General features: G+C 44.4%; 1 protein-coding gene across 4 annotated transcripts in view; it reads left to right on the forward strand.

Moving 5' to 3' along the window:
• fndc5a (fibronectin type III domain containing 5a) overlaps positions 1-21,126 on the forward strand; it is a 53,092-nt gene that overhangs the window by 25,211 nt on the left and 6,755 nt on the right. For 3 of the 4 annotated variants that reach the window (XM_022192428.2, XM_022192429.2, XM_051946537.1), the window contains 4 exons: positions 4,533-4,648; positions 5,868-6,066; positions 20,608-20,697; positions 20,865-20,998. In XM_022192428.2, coding sequence (XP_022048120.1) covers positions 4,533-4,648; positions 5,868-6,066; positions 20,608-20,697; positions 20,865-20,998 — 539 coding nt within the window. Of the gene's footprint in view, positions 1-4,532; positions 4,649-5,867; positions 6,067-20,607; positions 20,698-20,864; positions 21,058-21,126 lie in introns of all 4 variants that reach the window. The other variant, XR_002595616.2, reaches the window with a different exon arrangement.

Consider the following 21,126-nt stretch of genomic DNA (forward strand, 5'->3'; position numbering starts at 1 on the left):
GCGGCCGCGGATTCGGCCTCCTCGTCTCTCCAGCTCCCACAGCCGGCTTTGTTCTCCGCTGCCCCGGCCACCATTAAGCTTCCAGAATTCTGGCACAGCGACCCAGCGTCGTGGTTCCAACACATCGAAGCTGTTTTCCATCTACGGGGTGTGGACGCAGATGTCTCCAGGTACTACCTGGTGGTCGCGGCCCTAGACCAGCAGTCCACTCGCAGGGTTATGTCACTACTCCGTAACCCTCCTCAGAGCGGGATGTACGCGGCTCTGAAGCAGCTCCTGCTGCGGAGATACTGTCTCTCCTCGGCCGAGAGAGTGGATAAAATCCTCAGCCTGCCTGGTTTGGGGGACGGTACAGCCGTGGACCTTATGGACAATATGCTGTCTCTCCTGGGTTCGGATGATGGCGGGTTCCTTTTCCCGCACATTTTCCTGCGACAGCTCCCACCACAAGTTCGAGCGGCTTTGGCTAACTCTCCTCGTCTGGCCGCCGGCGATTACCGCGGCCTGGTGGAAGAAGCTGACCGGATCCTGTTGGCTACCAGACGTTTCGCAGTGCAGAGTACAGCGGTGGAGGCCCGGCAGAGGACGGTGGAGGACCCGGAGGTGGTGTCTGCAGTCGGCGCGAGGACTCGTCGCCGTGAGAGTCCCCTGTGTTTCTACCAGCGGAGGTTTGGCAACAAAGCAAAGCACTGTGTACCCCCATGTGCGTTTGAGGTGTCGGGAAACGCAGTGGCCACTGTGAGTGCTGATGAACGAGGTGAGCTGCTATTTATTAAAGACTCTCTGTCAGGACAGCGTTTTCTGGTTGACTCTGGCTCTCAGAAGAGTTTGGTGCACTCCACCGGTCCAGGGAGGTCGGACCGTGGAGGTGGACCACTGCTAAGCGCAGCTAACGGCTCACTGATTAAGACTTTTGGCACGAAACGGACAACTGTTTGTTTCCATGGACGTGAGTTCGAATGGGACTTTGTAGTTGCCTCTGTGACTGTTCCAATCATCGGTGCTGATTTTTTTATGTGCTCATAGTTTGTTAATTGATGTTGCTAACCGCAGCCTTATTGACGCTGTAACTTTTGCCACTGTTCCATGTGAGGCCGGGGGAGGGGGGCCGGTGATGCACGCGAGTTTTTTGGCATCTGGAGATATTTTTCAGTGTCTCCTAGCTGAATTTCCGTCCTTGACCACTCCTGCCTTTTCCTCCACAGTTGCTAAACATGGTGTGGAACATTTTATCCCCACTAGTGGTCCGCCGGTTTTTGTGCACGCGCGGCATCTTGACGCGGGAAAGCTAGCTTGCACTGAGGAGGAGTTTGCTACCATGGAGAGGCTGGGGATTGTGAGACGCTCTAACAGCCCCTGGGCATCGCCCCTCCACATGGTGCCTAAAGCAGACGGCTCTTGGTGCCTGTGCGGTGACTTCCGCCATCTGAACAATGCGACAACACCAGACCGTTACCCTATTCCTCACATACAGGATTTCTCGGTTCGGTTGTCCGGTGCCTCAGTTTTCTCTAAGGTGGACCTGGTGCGCGATTATCATCAGGTCCCGGTGCGCGCGGAGGATGTGCCAAAGACGGCGGTGATCACCCCGTTCGGGCTTTTTGAGTTCCTCCATATGCCCTTTGGCCTTAAAGGTGCAGTGCAGACTTTTCAGAGGTTGATGGACTCGGTGTTGCACGGCTTAGAGTTTGTGTTTGTCTATCTGGACGACATTTTGGTGGCCAGCTCATCCCTGGAACAACACCACGCGCACCTCAAAGAGGTTTTCCAACGCTTGGATGCCCACGGCCTAATTGTCAACCCAGCCAAATGCCAGTTTGGGATGCCGGTGATCGATCTTTTGGGTCATCGCATTTTGGCATGTGGCGCTGTTCCGTTCCCGGCTAAGGTTCAGGCTGTGGCGGATTTCCCCCGCCACAGCCTGGTCAAGTCCCTACAGGAGTTTTTGGGCATGGTGAACTTCTACAATAGGTTCATTCCCCGTGCGGCTCATCTCCTGCAGCCGCTTTATGATGCCTTGCATTCCAGGAAAGCTACTGACACTGTCGTCTGGACTCCGGACCGGATTGTTGCTTTTGAGGGGGCTAAGTCTGCTTTAGCTAATGCAGCTCTCCTAGCTCATCCTGACCCTAGTGATCCGATCGCCCTCACGACTGATGCTTCTGATTTAGCGGTGGGGGCTGTTGTGGAGCAGCGGGTGGCAGACACGTGGCAGCCTCTTGCATTTTTTAGCCGCAAGTTACGGAACTGCGAATGTAAATACAGCGTTTTTGACCGTGAGTTGTTGGCCCTGTTTTTGGCTACTCAGCATTTTCGCTTTCTGCTGGAAGGTCGCTCTTTTACAGCTTATGTGGACCATAAGCTGCTGACGTTTGCCATTGCTAAAGTAACGGAACCCTGGTTGGCACGTCAACAGCGTCACCTAGCGGCCATTTCTGAGTTCACTACTGACATATGTCATGTCGTGGGGAAGTCCAATTCGGTTGCGGACTGTCTTTCATGCGTGCTCGTTTGCCCCGTGCTCCTCAGGACGGATTTTTCAGCTATGGCCGCCGAACAGCCCGGGGATCCGGGTTCAGGCCTTAAGCTTGAGGAGGTTGTGTTGCAGGAAGGGGGTCCTACACTCCTGTGTGATGTTTCCACAGGGCGGCCTCGACCTGTGGTTCCGGCAGGTTGGCAGCGGCGCGTTTTTGACTGTTCATTCGGTTTCGCATCCATGTGTGCGCGCATCGGTTAAGCTGGTCAGTTCTCGTTCTGTGTGGCCTGGGTTTCGTAAGGACGTTAAGGGGTGGGCGGCATTTTGTGCTGCGTGCCAGCGTGCCAAGGTGCACCGGCATGCCAAAGCCCCTCTTGAACCTTTTCCAATTCCGGCCAGGCGTTTTGACCATGTGCATGTGGATCTAGTTGGGCCCCTGCCGCCTTCCAAAGGTTTCCCTCACCTGCTCACTATGGTGGATCGGACCACCAGGTGGCCCGAGGTGGTTCCCCTGTCCTCCACTGCATCCATCGATGTGGTTGGTGCCTTCCTCTCTGCTTGGGTGGCCCGTTTTGGTGTACTGTCAGACGTTACTTCTGACAGTGGCCCTCAGTTTATTTCAGAGCTCTGGTCAGGGATGGCACGTTCCTTGGGGGTGCAAGTACACCGTACTACGGCTTACCATCCTCAGGCTAATGGGTTGTGTGAACGTTTCCATTGTTCGCTCAAGGCAGCCCTGCGTGCTACGCTCGTGGGTGACAGTTGGGTGGATCGCTTACCGTGGGTCCTGCTCGGGTTGCGCGCGGCTCCCAAAGAGGATCGTAACGCGTCCTCTGCGGAGTTGGTGTTTGGCCAGCCGGTCCGGGTCCCGGGTGAGTTTTTGCTGGAGTCAGCCGCTCCGTGTCTCCGTTCTGCGGTGGACCCCTTTTCGTCCGGTGGTTCTTTAGCCCCAGGCCCTATGCACCACTGTTTCCCACGGGTCTTTTTGCCTACAGATCTCATGTCTGCCCGTTTTGTTTTTGTACATCGCGATGCCCACCGCTCGCCCCTCCAGCCTCCTTACAATGGTACGTTCCGCGTGCTTGAGCACGGTGCCAAAGGTTTTGTTTTGGATGTGGGCGGGCGCAGAGAGCTGGTGTCTGTGGATCGACTCAAGCCTGCTTATCCAGTGGCAGGCGAGGCTGTGTTGCTGGGCCAGGTTCCTCGTCGCGGCCGTCCTACTTCCCGGACTCCGGCTCTGTACGATCGTACTGATTGTGTTCCTCATCCTGTAATGGACAACGTTGTTCCTGCCCACTGTTCTGACGAGCACCTTATTTTGCAGGTTCCTTCCACTGACTCGACGGTGGTCCGGCACAGCCGCTATGGGAGGCCTATTAGGCCCCCGTTGAGACGTTAATTTACATGCCATGTTCCCTTCTGAGTGTTCAGGGGGGACTGTGTGGTGTACAGGTTACAGTGGTTCTCTCACCCATTGGATGTGGTGGTTTAGGGGGTGTGCCTGAGACCCCCATAGTTTGTTTTTGACATTGTTTTGGCGGCATTCTGTGTGTGGCTAGAGAAGAATAAAGTTCACTCACCAGCAACTAGCTTGTGTCTCTCTCTTCTTCACCACAGTGTCACAGATATCCAGTGAATAGTCAGTACCTGTTGAGATATTTGCTTGCATGACTGAACAGATTTAAACCTTAAACTATAGGATACAATGGTAAATGTTGAGCAGAGTTTTCACTTTCCAAACATGTCAACCTTTCAAATCTTGGTTATAATATTATGAATGATGAGACTGATGTAACCCCACAGACTACATGGACTCTCTCTCCAGCATACATAGTGCAGAGTCTACTGAGTCTCTGAGGAACTGCTTTCAATTTCTATACTCCATCATGAATTCCACCTTACATAATGGATTCAGCTCAGCCATTTATTCACACCACTGAATTTGGCTTCCTGCCACACTGATGGCCACTTCAGCAGCCAGTGGGAAGAGAGCTTCTCCCCTGCCTAATACCACAGAAGGTAAAACAAGCGTTTATTTCTCTCTGTGTGTTTGCAGATAGCTTGTCACCTCCTGTCAATGTGACCATCAAAGAGGTGAAAGCAAACTCTGCTGTGGTGTCATGGGACATCCCCGAGGGAGACCCTGTCATTGGGTTTGCCATCACACAGCAGGTGAGTAACACAACGCAGATACAACACATAGTAGATATATATGTAAATGCACCAGGGAGGGGGATACAGTTGTTTACGCATGTATAGGCCTTGGAAACGCACACAATAATTGAGTTGTGGTTTGTCACAGGTTGTTTCCTGCCATATCAGGTTCTCTGTAGTGTGTTACTCTGAGTCAGTATGCGTTATGGGAATCATAACAGGACGCTGGATCCTGTCGGACAGCCTGCCCACTCTCTGACATCCTTTGACAGCCATGTGAAAGGAGAGAAGTGAACATGCAAACTCACACACACTTCTCTTGGTTCACACCCCCACATTAATAGCATTACTAAACATGGAACAAGCTGCCATCTCATAGTTTTACAGACACACGCAGGGATTCACAGTATGGAAGTGACATGATAGAGGACGATGGCTGCAGGGTCAGTGTGGGTTAGCAGTGGTAGCTGAAGAAGAGGAAGGTTTAAAACAAAAAATAACACACCTGATATTATTTTTGTTCCAAAGATACAGTAACTACACAGAAAAATACTGTACATTTAGCTATATAGCAATTATTTTTGATACATGTAACTAATTTAACTCTTTTTCATCCATTCACCATATGTGTTGCAAAACTTAGATAACAGCTGCTCCTATTTTTACAGTTTGTGTTCTTTTTTTTTCTTTTTTTTAACTGTTTGGGAATATGGAGAAATACACTTTCTCGCTATCTTTTTTTTTGTCCATTAAATATGAGACTGCAGCCAGACACTTAGCTCATGTTAATTTGTGTTGGCATCAGTTGTCCAAAGGCGAGAAAGTCCATCTCCCAGCACCTAATGTGTTTGGGTACACATTAATCAGAGCAACGTTAGCTGGTTCCCGCTGCTTTCAGTGTTAATGCCATGGTTCCAGCTTCACATTTAGTGTACAGCCAAAAGGGCTTTATAAACCCTCTCATCTAAGTCTTGGCTAGAAAGATAATGTGTGTATTTCCCTCTTATATAACAGTAACATGAACCACACTTGTTATATGAAACTTCAGTTCCATTGTAGAAGTTCCTCCAGTTAGCTACATAGCCAGTTATGTGTGATTTCAAAGCCAAACTGGATCACTGCTGTGGGTGATGAATATTTTACACTCAGTGTACACAGCAGTCTGAGATCACAGGACCAAACATCTACAGTATCTATCTGCTGCACATAAAGTGTCTTATATGTCTTCTTTCAACAGAAGAAAGACGTGCGCATGCTGCGATTCATCCAGGAAGTCAACACCACCACACGCTCCTGTGCATTATGGGACTTGGAGGAAGAGACAGACTACATCGTGCATGTCCAGTCCATCAGCATGTTTGGGACGAGCCCACTGAGCGAACCGCTGCGCTTCCGAACGCCAAAGGAGGCGGAGACTCAGGCCTCTAAGAGTAAAGGTGAAGTTACACAAACAGCAAAACAAACACACAAATACACACACTTTCAAAGTCGTCTAACATATCCACTGTAAAAGAAAAATCTGTTCCTGTCTTTTTTCGAGACACAAGTGAAGAGGGGACTTGGCCTTTTGACAATATCTTGACTGATTTTGTCTAAAGACCAATAAAAATCAATAGACACACAAAGCGTGAAATGAAATTTCACAACAGAGTGCTCTTGAAGTTCACCCCCACTGACCACAACTCAGGAATAAAATGGCCGAGGGGAATGCATACTTCACCGTGTATTGACGCGGCTCTGCGGGCCTCACCCTGCATGCGCCCTGCATAACTGCACGGTAAACCAAAATGAGGAAAAGCATTTATCAGAGGCAGCGAGGAGGTAGTCAGAGCTGTGAGGGGTGGCAAATCGATGTGCTTTTGGCTGAAGGACTCCTGCATCTATTCTTCCTCTCATTTACACTCATCTCTCATGTGAGCTGCCGCTATACTCCCATACTTCGCAGGGTGTGGAGCTGGAAGGAGTCTAAATTTCTGTTATGGTGGCAATTGGGCTGGTAGAGACGTGTAGAAAATGAAAACAATCTTTGCAGTGCAGTGAAGAGATGCTCTCACTACCACTGAGGCCTAATTAGCACCGGATGTGTTGTCTGTGTGCTCTGTCTGCAATGGGGAAGAATTTACTGAAATCAATACCTGCACAGAATCCAGATAAACAAGTAAGATTTTGGTTGGTTTGTTTTGAGAGCCTTCTTTCTTTTGTGTACATGTGCATGCTCATTTTTTTGAGGTTTCAGATTAGATTTTTTTCTTCTGCTGATTTCAAAATCCATGAAGTTGGAATAATGACTCCAATACATTCACAATGCACAGGAATAAACAGAAGGGCCTCATAACCACAAACGCACACTCTTTTTTATTGAGTGGCAATCAAATTTTTATGAGGGAGAATGACAAGAGGAAAACTACACATTTACATCTATGCAATACTATACGTTCAAGCTCAATGATGTCTCACATAAACATCACAGAACTGCAGCAACAACAAAAACACATTTCATTTTCTACAAATATATTTGTAGCTAATAATGTTAAATCCCATATTTTTGAAACTGGCCTGGTATTAGGGAACTTGTTTCACATAAAATGAAGCTTTAAAAGCTGCCCATCATGTGACAATAACTGATCAAGACAATGATATTTCACTTCTAGCCAGAGCAAAGCTCACATTTTCCCCTTTACACAAGTCATTACTGTACACTGTAAAAATAAAGGAAAAAAAGGTTTTAACACCTGTGCATTTTCAATGCTGTCATTAGACAGTTTTGTTCAATTACGCCTAATATCTAATAAAATCACAGTATTCATATTTACCAAAGTGTCCACATCAAAACATGTATTTTTAAAAATCATAGTAATTTTTGAAGTTTGTAAAATTGCACTATTTTAACATATTTAAATTCACAAAAACATCAATATTTTAGAGATATTTTCCATTAATTAAAGAAAAAAATGTGTATCAAAGATAGAAAAATGGTAAATCATCTTTAAATTGTTATTTTACACATTTTCCATGTTTTGTTAAATTATATTATATAATTATTATATAACTATAATATCTAAAGTCACAGAAGAATGTGTTTTACTATTTTACAGATATGCTGTTATTTTCATGCGTCTTTTTGCCAGATTTTCTCTATTTTTATATAGATTTAATATTTTTATTCCTTTTTTTTAGAGTTTCTGTTAAGATTATCATCACCCAGCATCAGCTTTACGCTTTAGTTTTTGGGCAAATAATCAAACATGATGTAAATAGTAAGCTTTACAGGTCCTCTTAGGTTATTTTTTTCACAGAGCAAGACCTTTATATGTGCAAGTCTTCAATGTTTACTTGAGTACAACCTTCCGCTTCTTGAAATGAGGCTGTTGAGTCGAGTGCAGCTGATGCTTCTATGAATGTTTAGTTGCTTTTTGTATGTGGAAGACTGTTAGAGGAAGCAGCACTCGGCCTCAGTTCACTCATCCATTCTAGACGAATGTAAAATCTCCACATATTGGCTGGCTTAGCACACATGCATACGTCGAGTAAACGTCCCTGTTCGCTGCAAAAGCAAAAAAAGATTTCCCCGCTCCTCTGCACGTTTCCATCACAAAGCAAAGATCCACAGAGAGCTGGTCTGCGCTTCATCATCCTTCACTTGTACTCAGCAGCAACTTCACAGTTTAGCACAACAGCACACATTTTTCTCTGTCTCATTTGTGCTGCTCGCTCAAGGATATCTGTTTAATTAGCTTAGCTGAGTTGAAACAATGAGACCTTCTGATGGCAGATGAGCAGGTGTTCTTCAAGTCGACATTTTGTAATTCAGTGGAAAATCAGTGTAGTTAGGAATTTGGGGATCCACCATAGTAACACAGGCCATTTTAGTTCATTTTCCAAAAGAGTGATCTGTTTAAATCCACTAGGAAATGTTGGGCTTTTATACTGATGGGTTTTATTTTGTATGATTTGTAAGTTTTTCCAACTATGTTTGATAGAAATAATGGTACTACAGAGGTAATCACGAATTACTTTTACTTTTGTAATATTTCAGACCTTCTTTGCTCACAATCCTGCATATTGCCCATCAGCAGAAACACTACAAATCCTCTAAACTGTGGTGAAAATAAGCTGGCTAATTATTTTTAAACCTCCCTCTCACTGGAACACACTGAAAAACTGTGAGTCCAAACTCTGGGGAGAGAGCTGCGAGAATGAGTGATGGACAAAATGCACCCAGAAGGGAAAATAGAGTTTGTCTTTTACTGCAGATAATTGCACAGAGTACTTAATGTCGAGGGAGTGTGTCTCAGTACAGCTGTTAGCCCTTTGTCTCGATATGACAGGCGAACGTCCCGAGAAGAAAAGAGAGGTTTTTACCGTCCTCGCTCAACTGCTCAGCCCTTCTGTTCTGCGGTATCGTGCTGATCTCAGAGGAAAGAGCAAAGGATGAGCCTGAAATGCTGGATTATTCCGCGTTTCTTCTCATTTCCTCTTTCACAATAGGTTTAAGCTTCAGGAGATCAAAGGAAGTGAGGGAGATGAAAAAAACCCCCAGCACAACCTGTGCGCAAAACAGGATTAAGAGACAATGAATCAGAGAAAGATGAGAAGGGGGGACAGAGAATGACTGACAGAGAGGAGAGAAAGAAGTCACTGAAGGTGCAGCAATACAGGAGAATATGAAATCCTGACAATTAAATTCCGCTGTCAAAAACACACAAACTACGTGAGGTTTTGCTCAGATGTACATGTACAGCCTCTCTGAGCAAATTACTTGAATCAGACACACAAACATGGAAAATAGGAGGTACTGAAAAACAAGGCTCATTGGTCTCCTTAGATCTAATAACAGTAGAAGCTTCTCTATCTGATCCCGCAGGAAAGATCTCAAAAGCAAGGATGCAACAAAACTTCTCTTTTTTATCTCTCACATAGGATTTTGATCTTTATGTCAAAAAAAAGGGTCCGCAGGAAGTAAGATATTTCCTTAGACAGCATCCCCCAGCTGAGCTGAATTCAGAACGGACAAACAAAACTCTGAGGTTTTCTTTCAAAGCAAGTCATGTGAAGCATAGCCGAAGAATCCTGTATATGGTTTTGGCACAGTAAAGGAACAACTCAATTTCAATCGTGTTCTTCTATTAAGGAGATGAGAAAATCAATATCAATCTTATGCCTGTGTGTTAACTAAGGAACAAAGTCAGGATATTTTTAGCCTGGCTTAGCATTAAGACCTAAATCCCGTTGAAATAATTACCGTGGTTTTGTAAATACATCGCAAACACAGAGCAACACATCCTCAGGATTCCTCTCTACGCGGATGTGGGGACACGAAGTAGAGGATACATTTTATTATTGTAAGGTGAACATGGTGGGTTTTAAAAGATCTATATAAATGTTTTCATCATCCTATATTTTCTGATTAAGAAATAGAGACATTAATTTTAAAACAATTTAATATTTTGCCCATGGCCTTACTTTCTGGAGGAGTAGAAAACACACTTTGAAAAAACAGATTACAGATCATGTGGAGAAACTCTGACACCAAATGTTTTCAAATGACTCACCCATGACAAATTTATTAAGTATGTAAAAGAACAGTGGGATCCTGTTGCCCACCTCAGCAGCACTCCAGCTGTAGCGGGAAGTTTGCCAGATTACAGCATGAAACTCCACCCACAACCACAAGTTGACATGTTTACATCATGTGGAAGAATCAAAGCAACAGAGGCCAAGAGAATGTTAGCTCTTAGTATGGAGAAAAGGAAACTCTGCACAAAGATGTTTATTACACACCATGTTCAAATGTAGCTCATTTTTTAAGTGAATTTTGAGTCAATCAGTAACAGAAAATGAGAGTTAATGTCTGTTTCCATTTTCACTGAGTACAACTAAAACATAAAGGCACCAATCTGCAGACCCAGTGTGGAAAATTTAAAGTCAGAGGTCCAGTCCGAGAATCTAATTAATTAATGACAATATTTAAATTAAATTCAGTTGTATTTATGTAGCACCACTTTACAACATAGCCTATCTAAAGGCACTTCACACAGTAAGGTGAAGACCTTAAGAAAGCCAACAAATGAAAAAAAAAAAATCCTTTTAGCAGCTTTTTGGTGACAATTGGAAGAAAAAACCCCCACCTTTTTCACAAGAAAAGAAACTGCAGCAGGATCAGGCTCAGTGAGGGCAGGTATCTATTGCCACCAGTTGGGGTGAGGGGTGAAAAGGAGAGATAATAATAATGGATTAGATTTTTATAGCGCTTTTTTGGCCACTCAAAGCGCTTCACAATGGATCCATTATTCATTCACTCACACATTCTCACTCTGGTGGTGGTAAGCTACATTTGTAGCCACAGCTGCCCTGGGGCAGACTGATGGAAGCGTGGCTGCCAATCCGCGCCTACGGCCCCTCTGACCACCACCAACATTCACACGCATTCATACACCAGTGTGAGAGCAGCACTGGAGGCAAGGCGGGTAAAGCATCTTGCCCAAGGACACAACAGCACATGACTAGGCGAGAACGGGAATCAAACCGCTGACCCTTCGATCATTGAACAATTAACACTGGGAAAGTTAGTGAGGCAACTACAGATATGAAACACGCAGCTCTTTAGCCAGACATACATGCAAGGGGGATAAAACACAAAAAAAGTACAAAGGGAGGAAAAATGAAGGGAGAATTAAAATTAGAAAGGGCGTCTGCCTTCTGAAATAAAACAGGGAGTTTTTTCCACGGCGGAGGAGGAGAGCCTCTGCTCCCAATCTGGCTTAGGAAACTCTTGGGATGATAAGTAATCCTGCACTTGGAGAGCCAAGTGCTCTGTTGGGGTAATATGGTACAAGAAGGTCTTTAAGATATGGTGGCGCTTAGCTATTAGAAGCTTTGTGTGTGAGGAGAATGATTTTAAATTTGGCTACAGCGAGCCAGTGAGGAGAAGCCAATGTAAAATATCAATAAGGTTATTTTCTGTTGTCCGAGCCTCAGTGGACAGTATACTCCTGATTAGTAAGCTGATCTCATGAGCAAAATCTATGGAGTGTGCTTTTAAAACAAATTCAATACATTGCTTTTCTTTTCCTTTAAATATGCAGTTTATTGCATGAACCTTAAAAGGCTTTTTTCTGACCTGTTGTCGAATGATCTCATTGCTTGATCTAATAACATGGCTTCTGTTTTATGTCTTTACGACACATTACGCAGTAATAACATCCATGTTTGCTACAAGGTTCGTACATTATATAAGAAACCTAAATACTGGACTATAAAAGCATAAAACAGCAGAGTAGTCTTTTCTTGTGTTAACTTTTTCACAGTAGATTTTTTTTATCCCAGTGAAACAGATCAGTAATATTCCAGTACTGGAATCCATCCATTCTCTATACACCGCTTTATCCTCACTAGGGTTGCAGGGGGTGCTGGAGCCTATCCCAGCTGACTCGGGCGAAGGCAGTGGACACCCTGGACAGGTCGCCAGTCTGTCACAGGGCTACATATACAGACAAATAATCACACTCACATTCACACCTACGGGCAATTTAGAGTAACCAATTAACCTCAGCATATTTTTGGACTGTGTGAGGAAGCCGGATTGCCCGGAGAAAACCCACTCATGCACAGGGAGAACATGCAAACTCCATGCAGAAAGATCCCATGCCCAGGCTGGGATTTGAACCAAGGATTTTCTTGCTGCAAGGTGAAAGTGCTAACCACTACTCCACTGGGCAGCCAGCACTGGAACGTTAACAGTAAATGAAAATTTACATTCATAAAACCTCAGCGTCCTCTTGAGCTCGGTCAGTGAGCAGCAGAGTGGTGTTATAGTTGACCAGTTGGCCCCGGTGAGTTCGGCCAGCAATAGTGTAAGCCGCCCTGGGCTGTTGTGCTTTGATTATTTAATACAAGGCAACAGAGGCCAATCGATCAGCAGAATTGCTTGTTGCTAAAAGCTACTGGAGCGTGGGGTTCCTGCCACACTGGGCCCCTCCAAATGTCACCCAGCGCATCTAATAAAAGGATAGGAGTGCTCTCTACGCTGCAGTGAACTTTACATCAAGCCTGCGACTTCCTCAGCACTCAGCAGTGTAAGAAAAAGTTACTGCGAGGACGTGTGCCGGCAACCACAAGCAGAGACACTCCTCCTTCTCTCCTGATGGACTTCAAAGGTGGTGATGGAGTTTTATTGAGGCTGCTGTGAATTGATCCTGACTGTGGTGATTAACTTTTTTCATTCCTTTATCTCTCCATCCCGCTCTGGTACGAAGCATCCCCAGTGGTCCAGATGAAGCTTTAACTATTCCCTTCATGTTCGCTCTCTTCAGGCACTCACACAGTCAGGCCTATTAGTGATGATGCAAAGGAATGTCTTCTTGGCTGAGTCTCTATGAGTGTGTCTATACGGAGTGAAAATCATCAACTCTTTTATCCAGCACCTGTGCTACAGTTCCCTGCTATTAGTGAGCTGCAGCTGTGTTTTAAACAAAACAACAACAGCAGAAGAGTTTCTGACAAGTGCGAAGCATCGAGTGAGATCTGAATAAGTAAAAGGACTCGGTTAAGAGAACATATTGAGAAAAGGACAGCTGCAAAACAGTGACAATCCATGAAATTCGAGAGCTGAAGGCAAAACAGGAGACACTGTGCAAGGAAGTTCAACATCTCAAGAGTAGGAATACAGACCAGCAACTGTCTGAAATAAAGTCTGTCAGTGAAACCCCAAATGGATAAAACGACTGAGCAGCGTAGTTCAATCAAGTCTGCTGTTGCTCTACAGCACAGACAGCTTTAAAACTGCAGATAGAGAGAATATTCTCACCAGAAAACGGGGCGTCGATGGCAAAAAAAAAATCACTCCGAGTTGTTTATGTGGAGATGAGGCGCTCAACGGTGGTTCCGGCTTCCACCCTCGCCTCTGCTGGTGATTAATAACAGTAAAGCAGAAGCAAACGCAGTCCCTAAAAACGCTTTGAAGAATTCCTCAGATGATGACCATAAGAAAGATGAAAGAAATGTGGAGAGGAGGGGACGAAGTGAAGAAGAAGCTGCACCTGCAAATATTGAGCACAGAATCAGCGTTAAAGGAGCGGGCTGCTTGTGAAGATGTAAGCTGAGATCTAACACGGTAGCTCCGGCTATGAGATATATGATAAGTGATAATAGGAAAGTCAAGACAGCAATCAAAAGGCTCAACTTAGTGTGATATTCCCCTTTGTTCATACATGAACAGCTGTTTAGATTTAATCATATCCTCCTCCAAATGTCAGAATGTTGCAGTGTGTTGTTTTGACATTATTCACTGAAAGAGGTAGCACATATTGGATTTAACATATAAAGTCAAATCTTAATATCGTGCTTTCAGAGTTTAGTTTAGTTTATTTGAAAGGGGACAATGCAATTTCATAAAACAAATGATCACACATGGTTAAAAAAAGCCAGAATTAGCCAGAAGGCTAGTTTACATCTGTAGTCCCCTGGGGCCTCATTTATAAAACATTGCGTAGGATCCATACTAAAAGTTTGCGTACGCCAAAAATCTGAAATGGGCGTATGCCCTTCGCCCCTGATTTATAAAACTGTGCATACGCACAGCTGCACGCAATTTCTTTATAAATCACACACCAGCTGGAAGATTGCACATGTGGATCCTCCTCACATTCCGCCCACAACATACCAACATTTTACCATGAATGGTCAATGCAAAGTAACTCATGAATGTATCTGTATATAAATAAGATGCTGATTCACGGCATTTTACGCAGCGCTGGCTGGCAGTCTTTTCCCCTGCCAGCCATCTTTTCCCCACACGAAAAGATGAATCGGCTTATTAGCCAGTCATCATCATGGGCCAGGAAATCCAAATCTTTCTCCATTCTTAACGTGATCTTCCAGCAATGCCAGCTCATCCATTGTGCCACATTACGCACGACTGTCACCCGCTATTTATCCGCTTGATCAGCGATTGGACTGAATGTCACATGCCTTTTCCAAATTAGTAATCAATCAGTGCCACTCGCCGCTCTATATCATTTGAAGATGGACGTTTGATATATGAACATAGTTCTGCAAATACAGTCGTAGGCCGAACGGCGCACTATAGGAACATCTACAACAATGAGGGTTTATGATTATCAGGCTCTACAAGTCTAATATGTGATAACAATAAAGGTTTGAGATCAATCTGGTTTCAATTCACCACTTCACCCTCCGGCACTGCCGTTCCCTCTGTCTCCAAAATGTGCAAAAGCAAGCATCAAAGTTGGCGCACCGGTGCGCACATTCTCACGCCAAGTTTGTTTTTATAAATCACAACCTTTGCGTAGAAAGTGGCGTACGCCACTTTCTAGCCCTGTTTTGTGCGTACGCAAGCTTTATAAATGAGGCCCCAGGTCATGACATAAAAGAGCAGTAAAATACAACTATAACATACATGAACTGTTAAGAGAGCACAGGGCACACAATACCTATACAATATAAGATACATAATCAAACTAGAAAAGCACTCGGAGAGCGCATACCTCCACCATGCCGTTTGTCTGTCTGTCCGTCTGTGTCCGTCTGTGTGTGTGTGTGTGTGTGTGTGTGTGTGTGTGTGTGTGTGTGTGTGTCTGTCTGTCTGTCTGTCTGTCTGTCTGTCTGTTTGTTAACAGCATAACTCAAAAAGTCATGGACGGATTTTCACCAAATTTTTACAGGATGTAAATTGTCCTTCGAGCTTCAAAAAATTCCTGGATCCAGACGGTGATTCGGATCACCTCCAAAATCTAATCGATTCTTACTCTTGCTCTTCCGGACATCCTGTAAAAATTTGGTGAAAATCCGTCCATGACTTTTTGAGTTATGCTGTTAACAGTCAAACAGACAGACAGACAGACAGACAGACAGACGGACAGACACAGACACACACACACACACAGACGGACAGACAGACAAACAAACTCTGGTGATTACATAACCTCCTGGCGGAGGTAACAATTACTATACAATTAAGAGAGAATAAGACATCACAACATATCACAATGTAACATTTGATCACAACATCAAAACATCACAACAGGCTTGTCTTTTAGCGTTGGTAGGTGCTGATAAGCCACATTTTCAATTTTTTTGTGAAGGCCTTGTATGTTGTAAGCTGTTTAATCTCCTCAGGTACTGAGTTCCACTCACTAGCGCTCCTCACTGACCAGGCCGACTTACTGAAAGTACTCCTGCACAGAGGAATGGAACAGTCATCTCTGACAGAGCCTTGAGTGACACGCTCAGAGCTGTTTTTTTGGCAGATGAACTCTGCCAGAGGATCTGGAACCAAACCATGCAGTATTTAATAAATCAAATTTAAATCTGTAAATGTATGAAGACTGTCCCAGTGTAAAAGACTGTGTTTTTTTTTTTAATTGCACAGTGATGATAGTGCCTACTATAAAAGATAGTATTTCTCAATTAGCCACCAGTACAGGCACTGGTTGTGGGATATGGAGACATTCAGAGCAGGCTTCACCATCAAGGCTGCCTATGATGTCCTATCATCACCCAAGAATCTCAACCAGTGGTATGGTGAAGACCTCACATGCTCGCTGTGCCGGACTCCAGCTACACTCAAACACATCTTAGTGGGCTGCAAGACCAGCCTCACCCAAGGCTGTTACCAAGGGCGTAACTTTGGGTCTTCCATTGGGGGGTTAAACTCTGTGCCTGTTTATTGGTATTTATTGAATCGTTTACTTTTGTAAAAGGAGTCGTGGTAATTTGGCATGTCTGTATTAGAAATACATTGGTGATTTACTTGAAGTTGTTGCAGCTGTGTACTTATGTATTTATGCAACAATGACCAATTAATTCCTATTGTGTTTAAGTACTAGCTAGCAAGACCGTAGCAGCTTCCACTTAATTGATTTTGGGTTTATGTCAACTATCTATGAAAACAAAAATCAAGAACTTTAAAGATTAATCAATTGCATCACTGTACTGACACAACTAAAGTACAAACAGAAAATGTCTTATGCACAATTCATGGCAACACTCAATACATCACACAATACAGGGTGGCACACTGGAGTGCAGCTTGCACCTCTATTCTGGCGTGGAGCATGTATAGAGAAAGCTAACACAGTACAAGGGCTAAGGTATGTTACCTGGTCATTTGTGCCTCCTCTACTGCCTTTCCCTGTGCTCTCTGTCCCTCTCTTTGGTCACCTGATGATCCTCCATCACCTGGACTTCCTCTGTCACCTCCTCTCTCTCTCCTCATCTGCGACTGTGCTTCTCCCTCTCTGGTCACCTGCCTCTCTTTCATGGCCTATTCGGCAATCATATTCTTGAACCTGGTATAAAAAAAATGCTTTGTTAATGTTAAAATGGTATCAGCCCAGTTAAAAATGACCAGTAAGGTCAAAGAACAATTTGAGGAAATAAATAAATTCAGGTATTTCCCAAATTTTGTCAAGATTCACGAGATGAAGTACTTCTCTTCCCCTCCTGTCACTGTCACCGGCTGCACGCTCCGCAGCCACCCTGCTGCAGCAGCAGGGTGGATACTTAACACACATGGAGGAGCGTCTGTTGTCACCATGGTTACCGCTTCAGGCCGACGCAGACATTCCTGTTCCTTCAGGATTTAGAAATGCCTGGAAAAATGTAGCTTCTGTGTATGCTATTGCATTGTTTGGTCAGTTAAATAGCTTCACTACTGAAAAGATATTTGATGTGGAAAATAGCGACGTGACGTCCCCTGAGAAATGTAGTTTAACTACACCGCCATCCATCACTGTGTATTGGAGCAAAGTCAGCAAACAGCCCTTTAAGTTACAATTCAGTGAAAACTGACATTGGTCCTAAACAGTACATCCCCGACACTCTCTGGCTGTACCTCACAGGACAAGCTCAAACCAACTCCAGTCACAAATCATCAGCTAACTTAACAAGACAGGTAGGCTATTTTACCTCTTTTTGGTCAAGATATTTCCTTTTTTTAGTTGTTGGTGTCAACCAACAATGAAGAAATGTTGTTTGTCCTTTTCGCGCTCTTTTCATTTCTTAACGGCTCTGCTGTCTCCATCCATGCCAAATATACAGGGTCAGGGAAAAGTGAACGTTACGTAGAGGAGGCGCCGCGGGTTGGGTGATACCAAGTATTCGGTGGGGGTGTGGGGGGTTACATTAAGATGATTAAACTTACTACTGTTTTGTTGGCAAATGATATTAATAATAAAAATCAACAAGATAATTAATGCTTTTATTACATTGGAAAAATGTGATTATATTATGGGGGTTACATTAGCTGAACGTGATTTTTGCGGGGGTCATGACCCCCGTATCCCCGGTGCAAATTACGCCCTTGGCTGTTACACCTGGCAGCAAAACCAGGTGCTAAAGTGCCCGGCAGCAGTGCTGAAAAGGCAGCAGATGAGTGTCAATGCCCTTCCACCCACGTCATCCCGTTGGCAAGAAACAACATTTGTCCAGGAGGGTGAGGGTTGAGCCTGTCTCAACACATCAAGACCAGATCCAGAGGAGTTGAGACAGGCTTGCAAAGATATTGGCAGACCTGGACCAAAACCTGTTTTCCACCTGAGATCACATCCACCAACCTGCGATCAGACCTGGTGCTATGGTCAGCTTCGCTTAGGCTCGTTTACATCATCGAGATCACAGTGCCCTGGGAGAGCTCAGTAGAGGAGTACAAGAAGCTGAGATATATGGAGCTCGCTGCCGATGCAAGACAGTGAGGCTGGAAGGTGAGGGTCTAACCAGCTGAAGTAGGCTGCAGAGGGTTCGTAGCCACCTCGACATCCAGGCTTCTCCGGAAGATTGGAGTACCCGGGAAGGCTCATCGGCAGGTGATCAAGGACCTCTCCAGAGCTGCTGAAAAGGAAAGTCAGTGGCTGTGGGTGAAGAGAAAGGACTCCACCTGGGCCTTCAAGTGAGTAGATGGCAGCTAGGGGGTGAACCTGGGACACTGGGATTCACTGCTAAACCCTCTGGAGGTGTCGTGGGCCGATCAGCGAAACACCTTGGAAAGAGGATGCCCACTTGATGGAACACTCACTTGACCATCCCACAGAGTCTTAGTAAGTGTCTCATGTACGCCAGAAGGGATATCAACATGTAGTCCTGCAGAACTGAACTAGAAATTGATTCTGCGATTGTTCAAGTAAGGTCAAATGAGACATTTCTCCTAGTATCAAAGTCTGGATGCAGAGCTATGATGGATATTTATGAGAATGAAGGACAATTTCTCATATTGAATTTCCCTTTGGGGATGAATAAAATGATTCTATTCTATTCTATAGATTCATGTTTGTGGGATTTATTTGTAAATATATGGTCCTATTAGATTACTGACTACAGAGGGAGTTAAAACAGAGACTGAATTCCTCCGAAAAGGGCAAACAAAATCTTTATACTCTGCTGTACACACAAATGCATCAGTAGCAACTTTTCAATAACCTGAGACTGTAATACAATATACATTTGTGGTGGGACAAAGTTGAAACAGTCTCCACTTCTCTCCCAGAAAGTCTGCCTTCCTGCCCTTCAACAAAAAGAATAACAACCTAATATTTCATTTTTGACACACACTAATAGTTGTTGTACAGTTTCTTAATTACCATATGAAGAAAAATGGCTTTCAGATGTTGTGCACCATTTGATATCTGCGTGTGATAGCCGTCATGTCACAACTTTTAAAGTTGTTCAAAATACAAAGTTCTTCTCTGATCACAGCAACCGCATTCGGCAGCCTTTTTTAAATTTAAAGTTGTTATATGAAACTCAAAGCCTTTGCAAATGGAGCGACCCAGCAATTTAAGAAAGCTACGCTGCAAAAACACACTTAATGCTGACTTATTTACCTCCAAGCTCAGTGTTGTTAAGTGTCAGTCATTAGACTCAGTTAAAAGCCTTTATAGCAAAACATTCTGCTGATATGTTAACGTCAACCGACTGTTCAAAGTCAATTAGCTCACAACTGTCTTCCAAACAGTAACTCCTCTCAAGACTCACACTTAACAGGCTTCAGTGATGTACAAAACTTTATGGTAGGTCATCGAGTGGAAAAGAAACTTTGGGTCAAGAGAGACAGCAAAGCAATGAACAATACCTGTCATGTTGTCAACGTCAAGAGAAACATAAAGAGAACAAAATTTAGATTTATTATGAGCTCAGATCAGCAGCAAACTGAACTTGGCTCCTTTACAAACAGAGACAGAAATGTAATATAATCCTCTGATGGATTAAAGATGGGTTAGGAAATATTTTCAGGCATTACTGAGCATAGAAACAAAATAAGCTATCTGCACATTGTAATTAAAGTGTTATGAGAGGAAACTAGATGCCTGCACCCGTACCTTTGGCCGATCACAGGGATTTTCACTCAGAGCAGGTAAAACACTATAAAGAGTAGCAATGTCCGGGGTGAGTGCAGGATGTGGTGGAGTGATAGGTGAAACAGAAAACTTTCACTCAGGAGAGTATATGAAAACCAACAAGTCCTCCAATTCATACGACCACACAGGTCATATGTAACGTGCACCGGAATACGACCCATGAGAACGTATTTACGTTAGCGCCCCTACGGGGAAAAGGAACGCATTACAGGATTTAATTTGCGAAACGGCTTTTTCCTCGCTTTCCCAACACGGGTTTAGGATTATGGTTAGGGTTAGGATTAGGGATAGGGATAGTGTTAGATAAAAGTTTGTTCATGTTTGTTCAAGTTTGTTTCACCTGTGACACCGGAGTGTCGATATTTACTCAACCGCTAGAGGTCGCATAACGTCAAAACGTAATACTCGGTCGTAATACGGACGTGTACAGACGACCTATGTGGTCGTTTTTTGTTTGAGGACAGGCTCAATGTTATCTGTATTTAATGATTGTAAAACTACCGTTCATTCCTCTAATGTTTTCCAGTTTTAATATGGATTTTTGTTCTCTATTGGGCAGTGCTAATCCATTTCCACTAACTGACTGTTGCCTCTTGACTCCTTCAGACGAAGTGACAATGGAGGAAGTGGGCCAGACCACTCAGCTGAGAGCAGGAGAGCTCATCATCATCGTGGTGGTACTTATCATGTGGGCAGGTAAGGACAATCCTGCCCAGTAAAGCAACATCAGACAGGCTTCGTGTTCGTTGTTTCTTTCGAATCTAACTTAAAGTAACAGGAAATTCTGCTGTGGCTTTTCATGTGTGTTCAGAGGATAACTAGAGCTGTCTGATCATGAATGTGTTCTGTCTCTCCCCCTCCAGGTGTGATCGCTCTCTTCTGTCGCCAGTATGACATAATCAAAGACAACGAGCCCAATAACAACAAGGACAAAGCCAAAAACTCCTCAGAGTGCAGCACTCCTGAGCACCCAACGGGGGGGCTGTTGCGCAGTAAGGTATAACCCACCCCCCTCCTCCTCTCCCTGGGTGCCTCCCCCTCAGCGGCGCCGGGCAGGTGAATTGTCCCGGCCACTTCTAGACTTTTTCCACTGACACTTCATGCGCTCCCATAGAGTCATCTGAG

This window comes from Acanthochromis polyacanthus, chromosome 1 (assembly GCF_021347895.1).
Source record: "Acanthochromis polyacanthus isolate Apoly-LR-REF ecotype Palm Island chromosome 1, KAUST_Apoly_ChrSc, whole genome shotgun sequence".
Lineage (NCBI taxonomy): Eukaryota > Metazoa > Chordata > Actinopteri > Pomacentridae > Acanthochromis > Acanthochromis polyacanthus.